The sequence below is a fragment of the Maylandia zebra genome, linkage group LG10, assembly GCF_041146795.1.
Source record: "Maylandia zebra isolate NMK-2024a linkage group LG10, Mzebra_GT3a, whole genome shotgun sequence".
NCBI lineage: Eukaryota > Metazoa > Chordata > Actinopteri > Cichliformes > Cichlidae > Maylandia > Maylandia zebra.
Window position 1 is genome coordinate 31,400,595 of NC_135176.1, and position 22,345 is coordinate 31,422,939.

The following is a 22,345-nucleotide window of genomic DNA, read 5'->3' on the forward strand; positions in this document are numbered from 1 at the left end:
TTTTCAGCTGTTATCAGTGGTGATTTGCACACTCATCAGGCACTTTATTAGTCTGTTTTACACATATTCTACTGCTTACTAATGCAAATATCTAGTTAGCCAGTCACACGCACGTAGAAAAGGCCAAACAACCTGAAGTTAAAGTTCAAGCCGAGCATCAGAATGTGGAAGAAAGGTGATTTTTGTGGCTCTGATTGTGGCTGGTTGTTGGTGTCAGTCTACTGTGAATATTGCGGAAACTGCTGATATGCTGGGATCTTCCCACACGACCATGGTCCAAAAGGATGAAAATATTTCTACTGCAGAAAATGGTCAAACTGCTTCAAACCAATCTGAAGGCAACAATAACTCAAATAATGAACTCATTACAGCAAAGACGTAGAAAAGGAACCATCAACCCACAACACATCAGACCTATGAGCAGATGGTTTACAGCAGCAGGAGACCTGAATGGTTTCTACCTATATCAACAAAGAACAGGAAACGTGGGCTACAGTTCACACGGCTTCACCAAACCTGGAAGAAGTATTGCTTGGTCTGATGAATCTCAATTTCTGCAGCAACATTCAGATGGTAGGGTCAGAATGTGGTGTAAACAACACGAAGCATGCAAGGACTGTGTGGTGCCATCAAGAGGAATGTTTCCAACACCTTGTTAGGTCTTTGCCAAAAAGATTAAAGGCAGTTCTGAAAGCAAAAGGGAGTCAACCCAGTAGTAGTACTGATAGAAGTGTAGCTGGCATCCTCTGCCTACAATCTATCAAGCCATTCCCTCAACTGCTTTTCTAATTCAGGGTCCTGGGGGTGGCTGGAAGCTATCCCAGATGCTGGGTACACCAGGACAGGTTACAGTGCATCGCAGGGCTAGTTCAGAGAGACGAATGACTATTCATGTTCATACTAGAGATGGCACGATACCACTTTTTTATGTCCGATACCGATATCATAAATTTGGATATCTGCCGATACCGATATGAATCCGATATAGTGTTTTTTAATCAACAAAACTGTTTTTTAAAATATCTTGCTGCATTTTGCAAGTCTGCAAGTTCATACTCAAGTTTAAAACAACAACTACACTAAAGCTATTCTGTTATACCTGTATACAAAAAAAATATTTCATAGTTCAGCAATACTGATCAATCTAATAAACTTAAACCTACACCATCCTCCCTATTCTGGTATTTTAAAGAGTACTTAGCGTAAATATTAAGCAACCTAACTAATAGGGTTCCAACTCCCAGCAACAACAAAATTAAATAAATAAAAAATAGGGAACCACCCCTCACGCTCCACCTCATGATGCTTAATCGACGTAATCAACCTTAATTTGATGCAGTGTGAAAAAAAATGCACAGAAATCAATTATTTTTCAAGAAATATTAAATAGATTCAACATCTTTCTTCAACAAAATTGCAGACTGCACAGATGGTACCTTCCCAAAGTAAAAAGTACTATAGCTTACTAGGGTATATATATTAGACTTAATAGTCACTATGTACAGTAATTGACTTCTATTCATTTTACATCAAATTAAAACTTTGGGTGTCAGATAATTATTTATTAAAAGCTCGACATTTTAAATGAGAATAAGAAAGAAAAGTATGTCTTTGTGCCCCCTTTTCCCAGTTAATGCCCTATCGGCCCCCCTGGCTAAACTTTGCTAGATCCGCCCCTGCACAGTTACCAGCCGTCAGCTACGTAGAAAAAGATCCTGGAGTAGAAAGTAATAATAAATAAATTCTAACAACAGCTGATCAAGCTTAAACGTGCTGCTGTTGTTCAGCCGCTGGTTTCCTCTTTCTGGTGCAAAGTGGACCAAAAACAAACGAGAGACAGACTCGCGACAGAAAAGCCGATCAGCTGATTTAAGCAGTTTCACGATTGAAGTAGCAGCCAGAGAGCAAGAGGCAGTCGCTCGTTAAGCTTAACGCAGGAATGCTTTACAAACATTCAGAGATGGACTTACACACTTGCTTTACTTCTCTCGGGGATAACTTTGTCGGAGATGAAATGCCAGGTTGCTAGCGAAGCTCCAAATGCTATCCAGACCACCAACAGGTCCCGCATGCCACAGCCGCTCTATCACGTGATGCATACTGCTCCAACGTGCTAACGTTCTGAGGTGAGTTACGGCGTGTTGCAAGTTTTGTGAGGTGCTTTCGTGATATTTAATGGATCGGATTACATTTTTTATTTTTCTCCGATATCCGATCCAGTAATTTAGGTCAGTATCGGACCGATACCGATACGTAATATCAGATCGGTCCATCTCTAGTTCATACCTGCTGATGTAGAATTACCAAATAATTTAAGTGTATCCAGTTTAAAACCTCAGGCTCTAAATGGAGAATTCAACTGAAGTATTAGTGGAGACAAAGAACATACCACACCAAATGTAGTGAGGTTACATTTAGCCAAAAATATTTTAAAAAGCCTCTTTGTTGGAGCTTAGTTAGATCCAGTTACACAAGTTCTATCTTACTGGGTTGTTGTTTGTCACTGACTTCTGATCCTGTTTGTAGGCAGAGGAGAGCACTTACTGTAGACATGTACAGGACAAGTGTTTCTGTATTTCACAGCTCCTGATGTTTGCTCGTCACACTCTGTGAGAATAAAAGAAGAGTTTATATTTTCTGTTTATTGAAAACAGAAAAATAAAGTATCCACCTACATTAACGTACCCTCTGGCAATGCATCTTATCGTCTTTATTATGGGCCTAGTTTTCTTCAAGTGTAGCACTGAACTGTGCAGCACTTGATCCCAGAATAACTTGTCCTGTGTAGGAGTATTCAAACGCAGCTTTTACTTTTAAGCATGCAGAAGTGTGATTAGCTCGGTGGTATACAAAAAGTCTCGCTCCTTGTAGTATTTCCCCCAGAGACGGCTATATTTGCTTTAGCCTCGGGTGGTGGCTTGATGCATATCGATGCAGACGCTCAATAATAGGCCAAGAGCTCCACATTATTGACAGCAGCAACTACTGGCTCTTTGAAGACATCTGCTTCGGTGAAGGAGAAGCAGGAGCACGACAGACAGAGAGAGATGGTGTGGATAGAGAAATAGGATACAGATAAGAGGACAGATATGAGCAGAGAGAAGATCCAGTGTTACATCAGTCTTTATATGTGCCTGTTCTCCTCGCTGCTCCTCTCCCCCTTCCTTGTCATCAACCCCTCTCTGTCTCTGCTGTAGCACACAGCTGGGCCAAATAAATCTGGAGAATAAGAGAGGCACAAATGTTATTTGCAAGACAGACATTTCTTCCTGCGCTTATACACCAACACAGGTCCAGGTAAACAGAGAAGCCATGGCTATAGCACACATTCTCAATGAAACAAGTAAACACGCACGAAAAACAATATATTCTCAATAACTATCAGGCTTATGGGGAGGTGACAGTGGAGGGAATGCCGGGCTGAGTGGAGATCAGTTTAGTCCTTATTGCAGCAAATGCTGTGGAGAGAGAAAGGAACAAAGAGCAAAAAAAGGGATTAAGATAAGGAGTCCTGGACACGGAGGGAGCTCGGTATATGTCTGATGAGTTATATACCAAGCTGTCATGGCCTCATAAATGTAAGGGAAATAAGACACAAGCTAAGAGCTAAAGGCTGCCACCGACAGTTTAAACAGCATAAATTGATGGGCAGGTTTATCTGAAATGTAGGCAAATATTCCTGCAGCTCACCTGGTTTAACTTCTGAGAACACTGATTCGATGTTATGATTGAGAGGTTTGATTTTACTCTTCCTACATTTTATACTTACATGATTTTTAAATAACAAATGTTTTACAAAGAGAAAAAAAGTGAAGTGTGTGAAGTTGAACCCATTCAGCAGCTAATCTTAACACCAGTTCTGCCAAATCTCACATTTCGTTTAGTTGTTTTAGTCTTCTCAGGGATCCTGCTGCCTCTGCAAGCTGCTTTGTAACCCAACCCCAGCTTTCACTCTTAATGACGTGCACTCTTTTTCAATAAGAGACCTGCAGTGTAAAAGGGGAAAAAAATCTGTAGTCTGGATGCCAGAAAAATAGAAATAAGTTACTAAAATTAATGTTAACGTTAACATCACAACCCTAATCAACGTTAGCTGTCTGTTATTTTTTAAATAAAAGATTTTTTTACGCACGAAAACAATGAAATTACCTATAAATGTGGTCAAACACTGCTACAATGCAAATGTACTGTTGTTAACTGCACTCTGCTGTTAATTTGTGATCATAGCTGAAATATGGCTTTTGACATCTAACTTAGAAAGAAAGAAAGCTTATTACTATAATGAGTTTTTACATAAAAGTTAGATAAAAATGTCATATTTATTAAATCTTACTGTTAAAATGGTATTACTATATATAAATTTAATCAATTTACCTTTTTAAAAATCTCCAGAAACTCCTGATCACAGTTACAGTATACCATTGATTATAGATTGCATCAAATACAGGCGAGTGGTGGCTTTCAGACCCCAGAGAAGCAAAATGCATTGACCCAACAGCGTGTAGTGGCTTTGGATTTGGCAATAATGGTTGCTGATGGTAACGTTGCTGTCGAGCTGCTTGTGGTCTTTTGAGAATAAAGTAGGACTGGCAGATCCTCCCATGGATGACAGGCTTGTTTATTGGGCATAAAATTGCTCACAAAATGCCGATCTACTGCTAAAATATTAACATGTTACTGTGTCAAAAGCTTCTCCTAAACTGGTGCTATCCACTGAGTATCTTGAATTCTCTCCATTTGATTTGGAAACGGTGCATTAGAAATGCATTTCATGTTGCTGGCACATGGAGCCGATCATTGTTTTACTGAAGTTTTGCTTTAATTACATAGTTTTTGCTGCACATTCCCCAAAAAGCTACTGATGACCAAGAGCCGTGAACATGGAGAGCATATTTTGGTTGGCTTCAGGGTAATGACTTCATGATGGAAGTAAAAATATCTGGACACTGAATAAAAAAAATAAGCAGTTGTACTGTGAAGGCTGTTGGTGCACATTAAATAGCATTTAAATAGTCAACAGCAGCAGCTCTGAGATAAAAATTATAGATGCTGAGTACTCTTAGTGATATTCTCAGTGTTGTTGAACAGTTTAGGCGTTATTGTCAAAGCAACGGCTGCCGTCTGAATCATGTCATAATCTGCTCTGTTCGTTTGGCTCTGACAGCAGGCTACTTTAGATTTCATGCCGCCTGAGTAGCAGCACCTTTCAGTTCAAGCGGCAGACAAGGAGGGACAGAGGTGAAGAGAATGAATGGATGTAATGGAAGAAAATGTATTATTGCTGTTCAAGTAGAAATATCGAGTGACAGTAAAAATAAAAGAGTGGCAGGCAGGGGCCAGGAAAAACCACGTAGCCAGAGGTATCTAAAAGTGACAACAGGATGATCAGCACAGGGCCTGAGCAAGGGGCAGGATTGCAAGAAGATGATTAATGTCAAACTGCGAATCGCAACGAAGAAGAGAACAATGGGAGACGAGGGTAGAGGGTAGGAGAGAAGAGGTAAGAAGGCACACCTGAGTGTTCAGAGGCCTCTGTCCTGGTCAGAGCCATCCTGAATTATTCATGGCTCGCTGTGCCGGCTGCAGTGCACTGCTCACTGCAGAGAATAAAAAAGGAAAAGGTGAGGCGAGTCGAACTGCAGTTTTTCAGAAAGGTGAAGAATTAGATTTCAACTTCCATCTTATAGAAAGAATGATGTCACATCGAACATGGCTGCACAGATAACCACCTGAGTCACCTCGTCAGTGTGGCTTCATATATCCAAAAATACGTCTGAAATTTAAATTGTTGCTTTTGTCCTGCAGTCCTTGTATCACAGCTATGACAGCTTGGAGTCTTTCACTCATAATGTGAACCATTAAAACTGCTTGGTTAAAACAGTGGCAGCAGGGAGACTTTGTCATTTGCAGAATACCTGGCTTGAATTGAAAGAACAAAAGCAGAGTCACGAACACAGACTGAGGATTTTGTGTCTCTTGTTCCCCCTGAAAGAGTCGAGACGAGGTTACGTTCAAAGTTATTTCCTTGAATCCTGAAGTGTGGGTAGTGCATATGCTATGGATACTATATAAAGCATGTATTTCACATTTAGAAGCAGCCAATGTGGTGTAGTGTAGAATAAAAAGGAACTGATTTCAAACTCAGCCCAGCTTTTAGTCTCTCTGTGGTGCTGAGACAGTTAAACTCTGATAGCAAACTAATACATAAACATACTCATATTAAACGGTTTGTTTAGCGACCCCTATCTCCCTCTGCAGCTGTAATGATTCTGATACTGTGTCTAACTGGGATACTTCTCTTTGGACATGTTCACATAGTACATGTTACTGCATACTTCCTTGTATAGGGTGTGAATTTTAATAGACCCATGCTGTGATGATATAACAGGGCTTACCAGCACTAGCTGCCACATTTTATCAACTTTTATAACTTATTTAGCCTTAGACTGCACATAGTGTCCAATTCTTCTTTACTTAATACAAGAATTGAATATGCATAAATGCTAAACTATGTCACAACACCAAGTTGTAACCTCAGTGTCTACAAATGATAGCTGTTAACTAGCCAAACCGCTAACATTAGCACTTTGTGGCAACTGTTGTTTGATTTGGCGCTATGCAAATACAACTAAACTGAATTACACAAAATTTGTGTTGTATCCAATCTTCCCACAAGATTAATTTATGTTCTCAACATAACGTATATAAAAGAAGGAAATCACATGTGTAGAAATCCTCCAGCTTTGCTCAACCTCATTGAAACCAGGTTGTGGAATCAGGGGCCACTGTATGCTTGGTAAACACTTACTGCTTCATCCCCCTTTCTGACTGTATTAGGGACTATAATTCACAAAATAAACAGATTTTTATATAATAAGTCTTAAAACAAGCAATTGAACTGGTCAGGAAAATGTTTACTGCGCATTAAGAGCAACGGCCATTTTCCCATAGACCCCAATACCACAGGCGTTGCCCCCTGGTGGTCACATAAAAAGAAAAATGAAGGTTTCAGGCACATCCATATCACTTATCTACGGAGCCCCTCTGATGATTAATAGTTAGGCGTGGGGGGCTTTGATGGTAAACCGGAAATATATCAGAATAATAGAGTTCATAAAATTATTTTTCCTCAGGCTCAACCACTTGAATGAGACTGGATCATAACCAAAAACCAAAGTTAGAGAAATGCACAAAACTCAGGTATAACCTTACTCATTACACCCCTGGTGGTGAGTAACACTGCCATCAGTATGATTACTGGCTCTTGAATGGACTTTACATTCATTTCTGATGAAGCTGAAAAGTCCATGAGAGTCAGTTTATTTTATTATTTTATCCCATAATTAAGTTTGGATTTTTCTGAACCTCAACATTCAACCATTGTGTTTGAAAGAAGCAAATCCATGTAAGTTGTTTATCTAAATGTCGGCCTACTGAGAAAGAGCGTATTCTGATATCTCAGCAGAGGAGAAAATGTATGAAATGTAGAAACAGAGATTCTGAACTGTCTGAAGCACAACATTTTTAAGCTTTATGCATCTTCAGGGATTTTAAACCTTCCGCTGGGCCGAACCCCTGCTGGACATTTCAGTAAACATGCATCGCATGAATCTCTGGTTACCTCTTTCTTAGAGTACCTGTGCTCCTGAAAAATGTAGAAGACGGAAAATAAACACATCTTATTTCTTACCGTTGGCTTTCGTCATCAAAGTTTCAGAAATTGAGTTTAAATGACATCTGTGGGCCTTCGCTAACGGCCCCGCTGATTTCCACCAGGGGATAATTCGCAGTCGTGACACGTCCAGGACTCACCTCTTCGTTTCTGCAGCGGTGCCAGAATTTTAATACGTTTTGCACAGCGGGGGGACGGATTACATGGAGGAGGCTTGCAAACCATCCTCAGTTACTTTGGGATTTCAAGGGTCCTGATCTCCATTTGCTCGTTGGAACCGGGGATCAAAAGACGGAGGGAAAACAAAAAGAAGAGTCTTTGCAGAAGGAGATCACATGAGCAGATAGCTGGCTTTTTTCTCTTTTCTTTATTTCACTATCACACTGACGCCTCTTATCTGGAGACAATCCAGTGAGTAATCTCATATAATCTATATAATGACTGGATGGAAAGTGAAGGGTCAGCTGAGCCGGTTGTGTTTGAATCAAAGCAGCTCAATAGCAGATCTCTCACCAAATCTCCTCTTATCTTCAATGGTTAATATCCTTTGGTCTCTGCTTTGTAGACAGGCGGAGGCAACAGAAGCCTCTGTAACCCGGCTGCAATACCTTCGAATGATTGGCAACTTCTGTTGTATTTATAACAATCTGACGGAAGGAGAACGATGAACTGTAACAGATGTGGTTTCGTTTCAGATACCTTGACAGTATTTTGTGCTCCTTCGAAGCACTTGAGAATTTGCTTTGTGACTAATTTCTTGTAATTTCACTTTTGCAGATATGTTTGCACAGATTCTGTTGAGAATGTAAAGTATTTGCCCTGTGCCACCTTAACTTGCTTAATTTCCCAATCAGGTGTTTCGTATCCATGAGCATTTGTGGGTGCAGGTTTCGTAAATGGACTTCGAGAGTGGGACAATCTGAACTTGTTTCTTGGATCCTGAAAGAGTCGACACTAAAACGAATTTTTACTCTGGATTGGCGAGTTTTAGTTTAAGATTTCCATTAGCTTGTTATTTAAAGAAGTCAGACTTCCCTCTGTAATACTTTGGTATTGAACATTCTTTCTTGTGTTCTCCACACATTCAATTCCATTTTATTTATATAGCATCAAATCACAACAACAGTCGCCTCAAGGTGTTTTATACTGTAAGGTAGACCCTAGAATAATAGATACAGAGAAAAACCCAACAATCATATGACCCCCCTATGAGCAAGCACTTTGGCGACAGTGGGAAAGAAAAACTCTCTTTTAACAGGAAGAAACCTCCAGCAGAACCAGGCTCAGGAAGGGGCGGGGCCATCTGCTGCGACTGGTTGGGGTGACAGAAGCAGCAGGTGTTCAGTTGCTGGCGACTCCACACGTGCTGTCGTTAAGTTAAGAATCTCTCACCACTGGTTTAGGAAGGAGCTTTGCAGTAATTGAACAACTGTTAATGAGTTTATGTTTGTGGCTTCCAGAAAGATTTTGCACATGTAGTCCTACAGCATCACTGCGTAACGCTGCATTCAAACTATCGCAGCGATGTCAAACTCATTTAAGTGGTGAGACACGTGCAGCTCGCTTTGATCCACTTTAAGTGGACGGGACAAGTGAAACTCCCCTCGCTGTCTTCTGTCTGTCTTTAACTACACATTTAGTATCTCTGCAATATCTTAATATAAGAAAACAAAATGCAGTTTCAACTGTGGGTCTTTGTTTAGGAAGGTTTGAAGCCTGATCTTAAAAGTAGAGATAGTGTCTGTCTCCTGAATCCAAACTGGAAGCTGGTTCCACAGAAGAGGGGCCTGAAAACTGAAGGCTCTGCCTCCCATTCTCTTTTTAAATACTCTAGGAACAACAAGTAGGCCTGCAGAGCGAGAGCGAAGTGCTCTAATGAGGTGATATGGTACTACAAGGTCATTACGATAAGATGTGACCTGATTATTTAAGACATTCACACAAACACAAACAATCTATTTTAACAAAGTCATATTTTAAATGCACATAAACTAGACTCATTTGGCTTTCACTGTTCCCTGACTCTACTAGAGCAACTTTACATGCAAAAAGTTTGAGGTTTTGGTGCAGCACTTTCTTACATTGTGCTTAGCAACAACCTCCAGCACTCGCCAACCGGATGACCGGGGGTTGCCAGGTGTTCACCGGCTGCTCTGTAGACCTGTGGGACTGATGCGTACCATTTAACCAACCACATTAAGATGAAATTTTACAACATGAATGTTTATCTCCTGTTTTCAAAGCCTGCTTATAGAGTCTGTGCTTTGCTTGTAATGTGGTCAAAGTTGTCTTGCCAACTCGCGAATCAAATTTGACTCTATTCACCTTCAATTTTTTAAACTTGTGTTTTAAATATAAGTTCTGTAAGAGCACTGCAGTGCACAGTGTGCAGCTGTATTTTGGGCGATTTGTGACTGTCTTTCCTACACTGAAGAACCAGATCACACACCAGTCTCCGATAAAACCGATAGGTTAATGTGTTTTCTGACCATCTGAATTTTAAAAGTGTTTGTCTCTGCTATTTCCTGGCATAAACTTAATATTTCTGGCACAATATTGGATGCAAATCACAGAATCCTGCTTTGAAATGGAAATATCCCTTATGTCATTTGCATATTCAGTTCTTCGAGGCATTCTGGTCAGTTTGCATTGGCTGCAGTTACATACTGAACACCCTTTTGCTGTAAATATCTAAACAAACTGCTCAATTGTATGTATGAATTCTGCACATCATGTTAGCCTATGGCTTAGTTTGTATTACTAATGCTGAAGTCAAGTCTCAACCAATATCACTGCATTAAAAAAAGATTAGAAGAGATTAGAGGAGCTGCTCACCCAGAGATACAGTTTAATTTGTCTAATATGCTCTGTGTACAGTATTTAGAGTTTGTATCTCTGTGAGTGTGAAACAAAATAACATCTTTCCTCGTACCATCAGGTGTGCATGTGATGTTTAATTTTTTCCCCTGCATGCAGCCATCTCGCCATATAGATAAATACCAGGTGCTTGTTATCAAGCTGCAGGTGTCAGAAATAAAGTGGCAGGTGTTGGACACACACAGCAACTCCTGTTCAAGGTTGAGCCCCATATTGGCACAGAATACACGGAGACAGCAGCCTGCAGAGGGTTAGCGCGTGTAAACGCTCAGACTCGATGTTTGGAACAAGAAGAAAATATACATAAAGGTTGAATTCATCGTGTTACCGTATCGTCTGTATGTCCTCCTTGAATCCTGTGAAGCTGTTTTTATGTAACTGCATGCAGACTCAGATGATTCTGGGAAAATGAGTCTGTTTCACCTTAGCTCGCACAGATCTGTGTTTTCCCATCATTTGGGGTTATTTTAATAAATGCAGATCTAGAAAGTGAACCCTGGGCTTTGCATATATAATCACAAATATTACACTTTCATGTTAAATGAGTGCAAAGTGCTGTTTGTTGATACCAGACTGTCAAGCAGTAATTGTTGCAGTGATTGTGCTCCAGCAGCATCAACACTTTATTCATTTGAAATTCACATCTGTGATCTGTATTTGCTGTAATGCAATTTGGCTGGATGTAGAAATAAAAATAACATATGTATGTGAAGATAATGTCCTAATTGAGAGCGTGTCTGTCTCCTGCACAGGATGGGATGGGAAACCTCAGAATAACAGAGAAGGGCCTGAAACTGGAGGGGGACTCTGAGTTCCTCCAACCCCTCTATGCCAAAGAAATCCAGTCCAAACCAGTAAGTGACTCGTATGAATGCACACCTTACTTGGTACATACTGTACTGCACACATCCATCCTGCAATTTGACCCTTTTTTAAACATGGATTAGGCTACGGAACATTTGTGCCTTCAGTAAGCTGTTAAACTGGAAGCTTTGTCATTCAGACATGGGTGACTTTGCTATTAATGGTCCTTACAGCTACATTCATGCACACCATTTAAGAGCCATGAAAAAGGCAGTGGTATGAGCACAATATTTATCTTCTAACATGGGAGTCTACACAGTAAAGCAAGTGAGTACATCCTTGCTGTGACTGACGATGACAAGTGGTGCAGGAATTTTCCAAACCATTCCTTTAGGACAAGAAGCAATAATGATGAAAACACCGCAGTACACCTAGAACTGTAACATGGAAAGTTGTGCATGAAGTATTAGCAAAAAATGTTCTTCTTCAGAAAAATGTTCCCCATCAGCGTTAAATACATTAATATTACTGTTGCATATGTTTAAGCTTGAGCTCATTTTATATACTTAATTCTGTTTAATATTCTGTAAATCCTCCTCTACCTTCTCTACATCACACACTTTTAAAAAGGTGGGTAGCAAAACTAAACCCATCTGTTATGATGCTAAATCACTGAAGCTTGTTTAGCTAATCATTCTAGCTGTTTCGACACAAAGCACAGCAGATCTCAGAGTAGTGAAAGCTCAGCCAGCAGCTGGCTTCCCATCAGTTTACCATAGAGGTTTGTCCACAGTGCACATGCACAAACCACCACTCGTAAAACGGAGACAGCTACAGTTTCCTATAAGTACAAAACAAGTGATGCTTTTAGCTACAGTAGCCGACTGCAGCCAGTAAAGGATGGACGCAAACTGGTGAGGACATTTATGGCGTTACTGTCTAAGATGGAAGGAGATTGTTTTACCTTGACAACTATTACGTTGTGTCTATTTTTAGATTTGACAAGGCAAAAACAGTTTGCCTTGCTTGTCCTGTTAGAGCGCCATTGCTTTATATTCTTCCATTATGGCAAAATACTGTGAGTTACTGTATTTAGGTCTTGTGTTATCACCTTCAGTGTGACTTTGGCTCATTTTGCTATCCAAACCATCCAAAACAGTCAAACCTGGCCCTACAAATTCCCGTAGCACAGGGAGTCAGCGTATCCCACAGCAATGTGTGAAATGTGGTTAAATCACCATTTGAAATACTTTAAAATCAGCAGCAGCAGCTCATCGATACATTAGCACTTAGTCTTTTTTATCACTCATCACATGAACTAAAAACTGCTTTGCAAATTACCTTCTAGCAAAAATACAGTTTGTCTCATACTTTTTAGTGCGCTGTGAAACACTTGACTGATAATACTCGAAATGAGGTGAGATTGAGAAGGTGTGAAGTGTCTAATGATTGTAGGTGTGGTAGTGGGAATTTGAGCTTCCTACAGTGAGAATTAAGCATGTGAGACAATCCAGTGCTATCAACTCAGCTGCACGTACGACAAGCTGATTTCAGCAAATGTCTGAACCTAAAAAGAAATCCAAAACTATGTTAAAACAGGTTATGTTGAAGCAGGCGCGTGTTCTCAGAAGAGTAACCGACGATCTGACTTCCTTTTCCTTCCACATGTATTTGGGTCAGGTTATAATGCCAGCAGGCTAAAGCTCAGTAAATCTACTATTCGCATTCACGCCTCCTCTGGAATCCTGAAGCATTCTCAAGTCCCATAAGATATGGCTGTCAGCCACTGCATATCCTCTGAGTCTGACGTGTCCAAAACCTCGACATGAAGCGAATTCCTTTGAGCTTCATGAACAGAGCTCGTGGTTTGACCTTCTCTCTAACGCCTAAGTCTGTGTCTCACTGCCATATTTGAGGCCCCAGGTAACGAATATCATACTAATATAAATATATTTTATGGATATTAGCAATTTAACAGTTTATAACATATATAAGGGAACTCTTGTGTTTAGTAATAACACAAGACAAAGTCTGTGTGCCTCTAAGTTGGGATCAGGCCAGGTTACCATCAACTCATGTTGTGTGCTGCTAGGTCACAATTGGATTTTAATTCTCACTGATTTTTTTTTCTAACAATAAAACCGAACCACGTGTTATAACAAACCAAAAAGTCAAGCTGTCATCCTGTTAAATCGTGTTATATTGTAATATAAAACAATATTAGATTAGAATGAATGTTTCATGGCATCAGAGGGCTTCAGCAACAACAGGATCCAGTTTTATTTCCATTCATCCGTTTTCTTCTGCTAATCCAATTCAGGGTCATCAGACAGTTGGTGCCTACCCCAGCCTCCTACACTGTGGACAAGTTTCAAGGGAGACAGAAAACCATTCAAGCTCACATGTGGCCAATTTGGAATCACCAGTTAAACTAAAATGTTTGTCTTTGCACAGTGGCTCCTGTGGCTTCCACCCACAGTCCAAACTTCACACAGAATGCAATACATACATTCTTACCTTAAACTCATCCCCTTCATGCTCTTTGAATTCGATAACTTAATTAATAGTGATGCAGATAGATAAATACTTCATCACGTCATTACACACACACGTTGGGGTGGGTTTTTCTCTTCGTAGCTCAGAGCTTTGGTGTTTAATAGGTCCTGAGTTCAATTCCACCATCAGGCCGGGGTCTTTCTGTGTGGCGTTTGCATGTTCTCCCCGTGTCTGCGTGGGTTCCCTCCGGGTACTCCGGCTTCCTCCCACCGTCCAAAGACATGCAGCTTGTGGGGATAGGTTAATTGGATAACCCAAATTGTCACTAGGTATGAATGTGAGTGCGAATGGTTGTCTGTCCCTGTGTGTTGGCCTTGCGACAGACTGGCGACCTGTCCAGGGTGTACCCTGCCTCTCGCCCTATGACAGCTGGGATAGGCTCCAGCGCCCCCCGCGACCCTGAAAAGGATAAGCAGTAGCGAATGGATGGATGGATGGATTTTCCACAATGAAATACAAAGCATCAAATAAAAGTAAAAGAGGAGAGAAAATTTAAAATAAAAACCCACCCTAACAAACAACACCCCTGTTCGCTGTCAAGTAATCAAAAGTTTAAAAGGAAAAACTTTCAATTAGTGCAAAATAACACCAGCCAAGGTGTAAAGAATAAGAAGGAAGAAAAAATAAGCAAACAAATGTAATTAAAAATAAATAAATAAATAAAGGTCATTCCTGAACCTATGTAGATGGTTGGTCAAAAAATATCAAAAAGGGTTTCCAGACTTTATTACATTTATTTACAGAGCCTCTCAAAACGAACCTAATTTTCTCTAATTTAAGATGAAATAAAACATCCTTAACCCAATGCGAAACTGTGGGCAGGGCTGCGTCCTTCCACTTCAAAAGTATTAGACGTCTTGCCAATAGTGTAGAGAAGGCAATAAGTCTGAGAGTGACACTCTCATTCCAAATATGCATGACGAAGCCTCACAGACATCCGTCCAGAACAAGACCAAAACACATGGATCAAGGTGGCCTCTGCCAATTTACATCTTTCGCACGTTGGGTCAATCTGGGGATACATCTTTGCCAATTTCGATTTGCTGAGATGAACCCTGTGCACTATTTTAAACTGTAGAAGGCAATGTCTTGCACACATGTCGGACTAGTGAATATTACTTAAAACATTGCCCCAGTCTGCTTCAGCAATACAGATTCTAAGATCCTCTTCCCAGGATCGCTTAATTGCAGACATAGAAGAAGAACCCAGGCGCAAAATCAGAACAAGTATTGATGGTATGGCCTTTTTCTTAGCCGGGTTACAACACATAATGTCATCCATTACATCATTAGGGGGTCTATTTGGGAACCCTGGGATAGAGCCTGAAAGAAAGTGTCGTATTTGTAGATACCTAAAAAAATGAGAGGGGGGTAAGTTGTATTTATTAGTCAGCTGTTCAAATGAGGCAAACGTGCCGTCAATGAGTAGTTCTTTTAAAGATCTCAGCCCTCGCCTCTGCCAGCCCTGAAATGTGGCATCAGACATTGAAGGGGGAAAAAACATAGTTGGAAGCTACTGGGCTGCCTAAGCAGATCTTCAGAAGATCAAAATGTTTTCTAAGAGCCTCCCAGACCGACAAGATGGAAATATCTGGAGTTAAATTAAATTCCAAAAAGTAGGTAATTTGATCCGAAATAAATTCTATAAAGTTTTCATCACTTAACAAAAGAGAGTTAAATCTCCACATCCGTTTAGGAGACTCCATACCGGGTATATGCAGTGTCGATATTAAGGGCGCATGGTCAGATATTACAATAGGCTGATAATCACATGACTTAACAAGAGAGGTTAGTTTGTTATCAGTAACAAAATAGTCAATTCTACTGTAGGTTTGAGCATTTGAAAAAAAGGAATATTGTCTGTCTTGTGGGTGTAAAAAACGCCAAATGTCCGAGATGCCGTAGGTTGAAAAAAAGGACTGTAAATAAGAAGCTGACTTTGTTGTCGAGTATCCAGTTCTTACAGACGATCTATCCATCAGGGTCCAAGCACAAAGTCACCACCCATAATAAGTAAATGGGTATTCAAACGAGGCAGGAGGCCGAGGACGCTAATATAAATATATATTTGCTAATGTAACATTAATATTAAAAATTGATCCGGTTACTATAACGTATCGTCCATTTAAATCAGCCAGAGAGAAGAAGGGGTAAAAGGAACCCTTTTATTTACCAATATTGCTACAAGCTCAGAGGTTTGGAAGCAAAACGTTCCAGTGTTCATTTCCACTTTTCAGACATAATTTTGGGAGATATTTGCAGACAGCAACATGAAGATGAGAAACACTTGAAGTGTTGTAAAGGCCGTCACTGCTCGGTTGTGTTGTTTGGTCGTTTTTTTCCATACTGCATCACACCAAGACTTCAAACCTTAACAAAATCCAACTGGGTGAGGTATATTAAAAAAGGCATCACCCTCCCCGTGCAGTTGCTATGATACAGGAAGGGGTAAAATAATTTTTAGTGGCAGGCTGGAAACTGGTTTTTTTCATGGCTGGAGGAGCTGGTCCTTTTAACATAGAGGTCTATGAGGATTGAACTGGCCATTAGAGGAAATGCAGTTTTTGGCTTCGTTTTCAGCCTCAGGGAGGTTGTTGCCTGATCACGGTGGGCACGGTGTGGCTGTACTAGTGCAAATGTTTCAGACTTGCTGAGGAAACAAACAGGAGCAGCAAACACGTCAGTATTATCAGCACGTTTTCTCCCCGCGTTCTGCACTCAGCTACAGTTTCAGTGTTCCTGCAGTAGGATATTTGGTGTTTACCAATCGAAATGCTGTCTGGCTGAGGTCCCCTGTTATGCTGGCTTTACAAATTAACATTCTGGGGTGCTTCCTGGTGTCCAAACAGCAACTACACGAGCATCCAGGCCTAGAAGATGTCAGAGAAATGGGAGAGATGGGCACAATAAAGCGATAGGGTCTCTCTCCCTTTGTCTTTTCTACTCTGGGAGCAATCATTGCTGTGGTGCAGGTAGTGGACAGATGGTCCGATAATGCAGAGGGGATACAGGAGCGAGTCAGAGAGCGGAGGAGAGCATATCAACAACGGAGATGGAGATGAGGAAGAAGGAGCAGCAGTAATAGAGACAGAAACAGCGAGACAGATGGAGGAGGACTGAATCAGAACACCAGCAAGCTTGCTTTGACAGGCGGCGTGCAGGAGACAGCCAAGTTCAACACCAACTCAAACAAACACACCGTGTTTGCAATGCAGTATCATAGCACTGTGGAATATTCATAATAAAAGGGTTTCACTACTTGTCCAAGAAGCAGGAACAGGGGATAACAAATCCCCAGAGCATAAATTGGGCTCTGCATTCCCACATGTTCGTTAGGTGAAAGCCAAAGTTTGAACTCGTCTATCAGGATAGATGGCCGATAACTAGCAAAGCAGCTCATAAAATATGAATACCAGACCAGCGCTGAAAGTGCGGATCATGCCTTCTGCTCTTGTACCGTGAAGAGGGATGAACGTAAAAGCAGATTGAGAACAGAAAGGGCAAGTGGCAAGTAAAAGACGGGACATAATACAAAACAGCAGAGCTTAAGGAGAGCTAAACATAAAGGGGACAGAGAGAGGGATGGATGACTGAGCAAAGGATATGAGAGGAATAATGATAACCAGGAGGAGGCGATGGGAAAAGACCAGTACACAGTCGACCAGGAGTGGGTAAACAACAACCGCTAAATAAAAATTTAGCAGTCCGCTCTGTATTTCCCAACGCTCCTCTTCCTGCTTCCTTTTATGCTTCGCTTGTCTAAGTGAAGTTACCGTTGTTATCAAAGTGCGACAGAAAGTTGCTGTAAGACGTGTCTCTGTCAGCAGGTCCTCAGTGCCTTCTTTGTTGTGTTTAAAGTGAAGGGGAAACAAGTTGGCTGCTCCGCATTTGCATAGAGTTCAAGTTCAAGCTATTTTATTCAAATCAGGGGCGTCAAGTGCAGCAAACTTCTTCTGGCAACTAATTGTACAAAACTTTTAATCTAACCATCGTTAACTGCTTCGGGGCTGACATAAGAGGAGACTTCCAGAAGAGCTGCCATCAGTCAGGCCGTTAGAACCATCGGTAAATCGGTTGGCACTAAAGATTCTCGAGTACTTTAATCTAGAAGGTTAAAACGCATTTAACTCGTCACCCTCAGGTTAGCAGGTTTCGGTCATATTTCAGCCATATTTGTAGAGCCAAATGATATCAGAGGTTAGCGAGGGTGGTCTCTGTCTCTGCAGAGACCACCCTCTATCCTGGGAAAACCAGAATCTTTTCTAGTGGGCATCAGGTTTTTATAGATACATACTGAGGCGTAAAAATCCATCATTAACCCTTTAAACCCTCAAACATTAAATATCTAATGTAGCAGCAGAGAGTCACTCTTGTGCATTTTCCAGTAAATCAAAATAAATGTTGACTTAAGTTAAAGTATCTCTGTGAACTGTCTAAATGTCTTTCTATGGTGACCGAAGCACACTGACAGACACACATGCTTCTCTCAGTCACTGACATTTACTAATTAATACAACTGTTGTGTTAAGGCAACTAATAATGACGTGTGTCTCTTATGAGCTCGTTCCTGATCAACCTTTAAATGCAGACTGTCAGAAATTCTCAGAAAGCGTTGGATTGGTTCTGTGTCGACCTGTTTTTATGACTTGTGGTTATGTGCATGTAAAGATAAGTGAGCTCTAACAAAGTGCACGTAGAAGGTGTGTAGGACCTGCATTTTCCAAATCAAAGGTGTTTATACCTCGTCCACGTTAACTGCTTTCAGATCTGAGCTTTACCAAAGAAAAGTTTGATGTCTCAGGAACACTTAGTATGAGAACAAAAAACCAATGTTATGGTTTGGTTGGAGGACAAGAACCGATCCTGAATATCAAAAGGACAAAACTGAAATAAACCAGATATTTTTAGAATATTTACAAATATGGTGTCTTTTAAAAACGATAACTGAGTAACTGAGCTCATAGATTAGTCAACCGTCCAGACCTATTCAGTCACTGCTCATCTCCTGCATCTTGAAATTACCTTTGAGCTCTTCAAAGTGAGCCTCGACACTGTGGATTTATTTTCATTCAACCCAAATTTCCAAAATCAGCCAATGTTTTACTCCGGACATATTGGTTCTTTGGCCCATCTCACCGAGATTTAATTCAACCCCCGGAGCAGCTCTGCCACCAAGAAACATTTCTATAACCAACTGTAATCCACACATCTCTCTTCTGGTCTCTCGCCTAACTCCTCTCTCCCTTCTTATTTTATTTTTTATTTATTTTTCCCTCCCAATTCCTCTCTGTGTGAGAGGCATCCTGCTGGGAGTAATATGGTCTGTTCCATTAGTAACAAAGAGAAGAGGGAGACCGAGCGGATCAAAGGCACCGCACTGCAATGAACTAAACACGTGTAGTGTACACAAACAGCCCTGAAGGACTCCTGCTCAACGGACGACGCCATCTCCACTGCACTCCATCTTGCCCTGACACACTTGGACAAGAAGGACTCACACGTCCGAATGCTGTACATAGATTTCAGCTCAGCATTTAACACGATCATCCCCCAACAACTGATCGGAAAGCTGAGCCTGTTAGGCCTGAACACCTCCCTCTGCAACTGGATCCTGGACTTTCTGACCGGAAGGCCTCAGTCAGTACGGATCGGGAACTGCACCTCCAGCACCACCACACTGAGCACTGGGGCCCCACAAGGCTGTGTGCTCAGTCCTCTGCTGTTCACACTGCTGACTCATGACTGTGTAGCAACACACAGTTCAAATCACATCATTAAATTCGCTGATGACACGACCGTGGTGGGTCTCATTAGCAAGAACGACGAGTCAGCGTACAGAGAGGAAGTGCAGAGACTAACGGACTGGTGTAAGGACAACAACCTGTCTCTGAATGTTGACAAGACAAAAGAGATGGTTGTTGACTTTAGGAGGACACGAGGCGACCACTCACCGCTGAGCATCAACGGCTTCTCTGTGGAGATCATTGACAGCACCAAATTCCTGGGCGTACACCTGGAGAAGGACCTCGGCTGGTCCCTCAACACCAGCTCCCTGCACAAGAAAGCCCAACAGCGTCTCTTCTTTCTGAGAAGACTGAGAAAGGCCCGGCTTCCACCACCGATCCTGACCACCTTCTATAGAGGAACTATTGAGAGCATCCTGAGCGGCTGCATCACTGTCTGGTTTGGGAGCTGTGCCATATCAGACCGCAAGACCCTACAGCGGATAGTGGGAACAGCAGAGAAGATCATCGGGGTCTCTCTACCCTCTATTGAGGACATCTACACCACACGCTGCATTCGCAAAGCCACCAGCATTGTGGCTGATCGGACACACCCCTCTCACACACTCTTTACACTCCTGCCATCTGGAAAAAGGTACCGAAGCATTCGGGCACGCACATCCAGACTGTGCAACAGCTTTTTTCCACAAGCCATCCGTCTCCTCAGCAAAAAGGGACTGACTGATAAACACGCACACACACACACATACACTAACATTATCACTCAGCTTAACTCAAATACCTCAAAACATTGAGACTGGACTGACTAACCAACACAAGCGCAAACACACTGACCTACACCACCAAACCATCGCACACACCAACCTGTAAATGCTCTTTTGCACAATATTATTACTAGATATATTATATATTATTATTTTTTTTGCACTAACTTGTCTTGTAGCACCTTGGTTCCTGGAGGAACGTTGTTTCGCCTCACTGTGTATTTTTAAACTGTATATGGTTGAAGTGACAATAAAGTTGAACTTGGACTGCTGTAGCCTCTCTGAGGCATCTCAGGGGAAAAAAACCCTACATGAAGATGGAACGATAAGCGACCTGCTGCTGGAACACGGTGATGATTTTAAAGCTCAGGACTCGTTGTTAACCAAGAATATTTGCTGCTGGCTAAACTCATCGATTAGTACTGGCATCTGCTGTGTACTGCCATAGAAGTAATAAGAAATGTCTGAATAGTTATGTCAGTATTCATAACCTAAAATCAGTGTGGCTGCTATGTACCCAAGGAAATCACAGCTCCATGGTTTGGTCCAGATTAAAATATCTGAACTGTTGGAGGACTTTCCAAAGAAATTAGTTTAAGTGTGTCTGGCTCCACATACTGAGCTACATTAAGTTTCTTTGACAGGAAAACTCCAAGTTGGGAAGGACTGATTAATGGGAGAATCATAAAAGCATACATTAATAAAGAATTAGTTATCGGATTGATTTATATCTGTAAGCTTACTACCTGAATTCACGCCAGAAATCCATCAGCATGTCTTCTGTGTGAGTTTAGTAGTGATGCAGGTCATTACAGCTACAGTAAGATGTGAGCAGTGAGGCATGCAGTGAAAAATTTGGACAGATCTCATCCATTAACTGCCTGGGTCACAATTCTGAGAGAAACTGAGGTTTCATGAACTAATGATGACCAAAAGCCATAAGCTGTGTAAAAAGGTCGGATGTAGCCACTGTAAAATCACCCATTGGTCTTTTTTGATCACAGTCGCTAACACCGAGCAATGACCACGACCAAAATTACTGCAGCCTTATGCAATGAGCTCACAGTGTTTGCTTTGAAGATGGGGAACGGGTGTGAAAATACTCTGCAAATACAGTTGCTGTCTTCAATGGAATTTTGCAGAAATAGAAAAATTAAACTGTTGAAAATTGCACATTTTTTGTTTTCTACATAAACAGAAATTTATATAAAGTTACTTAACCTAGTAACTAATTTTGTAAGTAACTTGCTTTTATATAGGAATGAAACCAGAATACAACAATATGCAGATGACACTGTAATCAGTTATGTTACAGAAGTCAGCCCAAGCTGGTCCTTGATTGTTTGGAGATGGGTTTCCTTCCACCAGTACATGTCCAGTACAATCAGCCTAGGCTGAGCGTGCTGCTCACTCAAACTCTGAGCAATCCTTTTGTTGCTGCAGCTACTTGTCTCTGTCTCTGCTATGACGTTTATACAGATTATACAGACCATGTGGAGTGTGATGTTGTGGGCCCAAAATGCAGACATGGAAAACAGGTGGGATTCAACGAAAGGCGAGCGGATTATTGAGGCTGTTGCGAAGTTGCGAAAAAAAGAGGGAAGTAAAACTACAAGCAAGTATCAATATTTGGAGAATTGACACAAGCGGACCTGTGTTAGCCGCCTGCAACCCTGAAATGGATAAGCTGAAGAGGATGGATGGGACAAGAAACGCTGAGTGAAGAAATAAATGCTAACATAACCAGGAAATAAGATATTGAGACTAAATGCACCCAAAAAACATGAAGAAGTTATAAACACAGAAAACTAAGAATCCATCAGGAAATAAGTAAAAGTAGAGAGCCCACAGACTCAGAGTGACCGTTACCATGACGCTGACGTCCCAGTGACTGCTGAAGGTCGCCTGTGACAGAACCATCTACCAAA

At 41.2% G+C, this 22,345-nt stretch overlaps 1 protein-coding gene across 5 annotated transcripts in view; it reads left to right on the forward strand.

The window, feature by feature from the left end:
• Positions 1 to 22,345, forward strand: part of sgcd (sarcoglycan, delta (dystrophin-associated glycoprotein)) — a 431,163-nt gene that overhangs the window by 309,349 nt on the left and 99,469 nt on the right. For all 5 annotated transcript variants that reach the window (XM_024804094.2, XM_004556829.4, XM_024804093.2 and 2 more), the window contains one exon: positions 11,302 to 11,403. In XM_024804094.2, the coding sequence (XP_024659862.1) occupies positions 11,302 to 11,403 (102 nt within the window). The remainder of the gene's footprint in view (positions 1 to 11,301; positions 11,404 to 22,345) is intronic.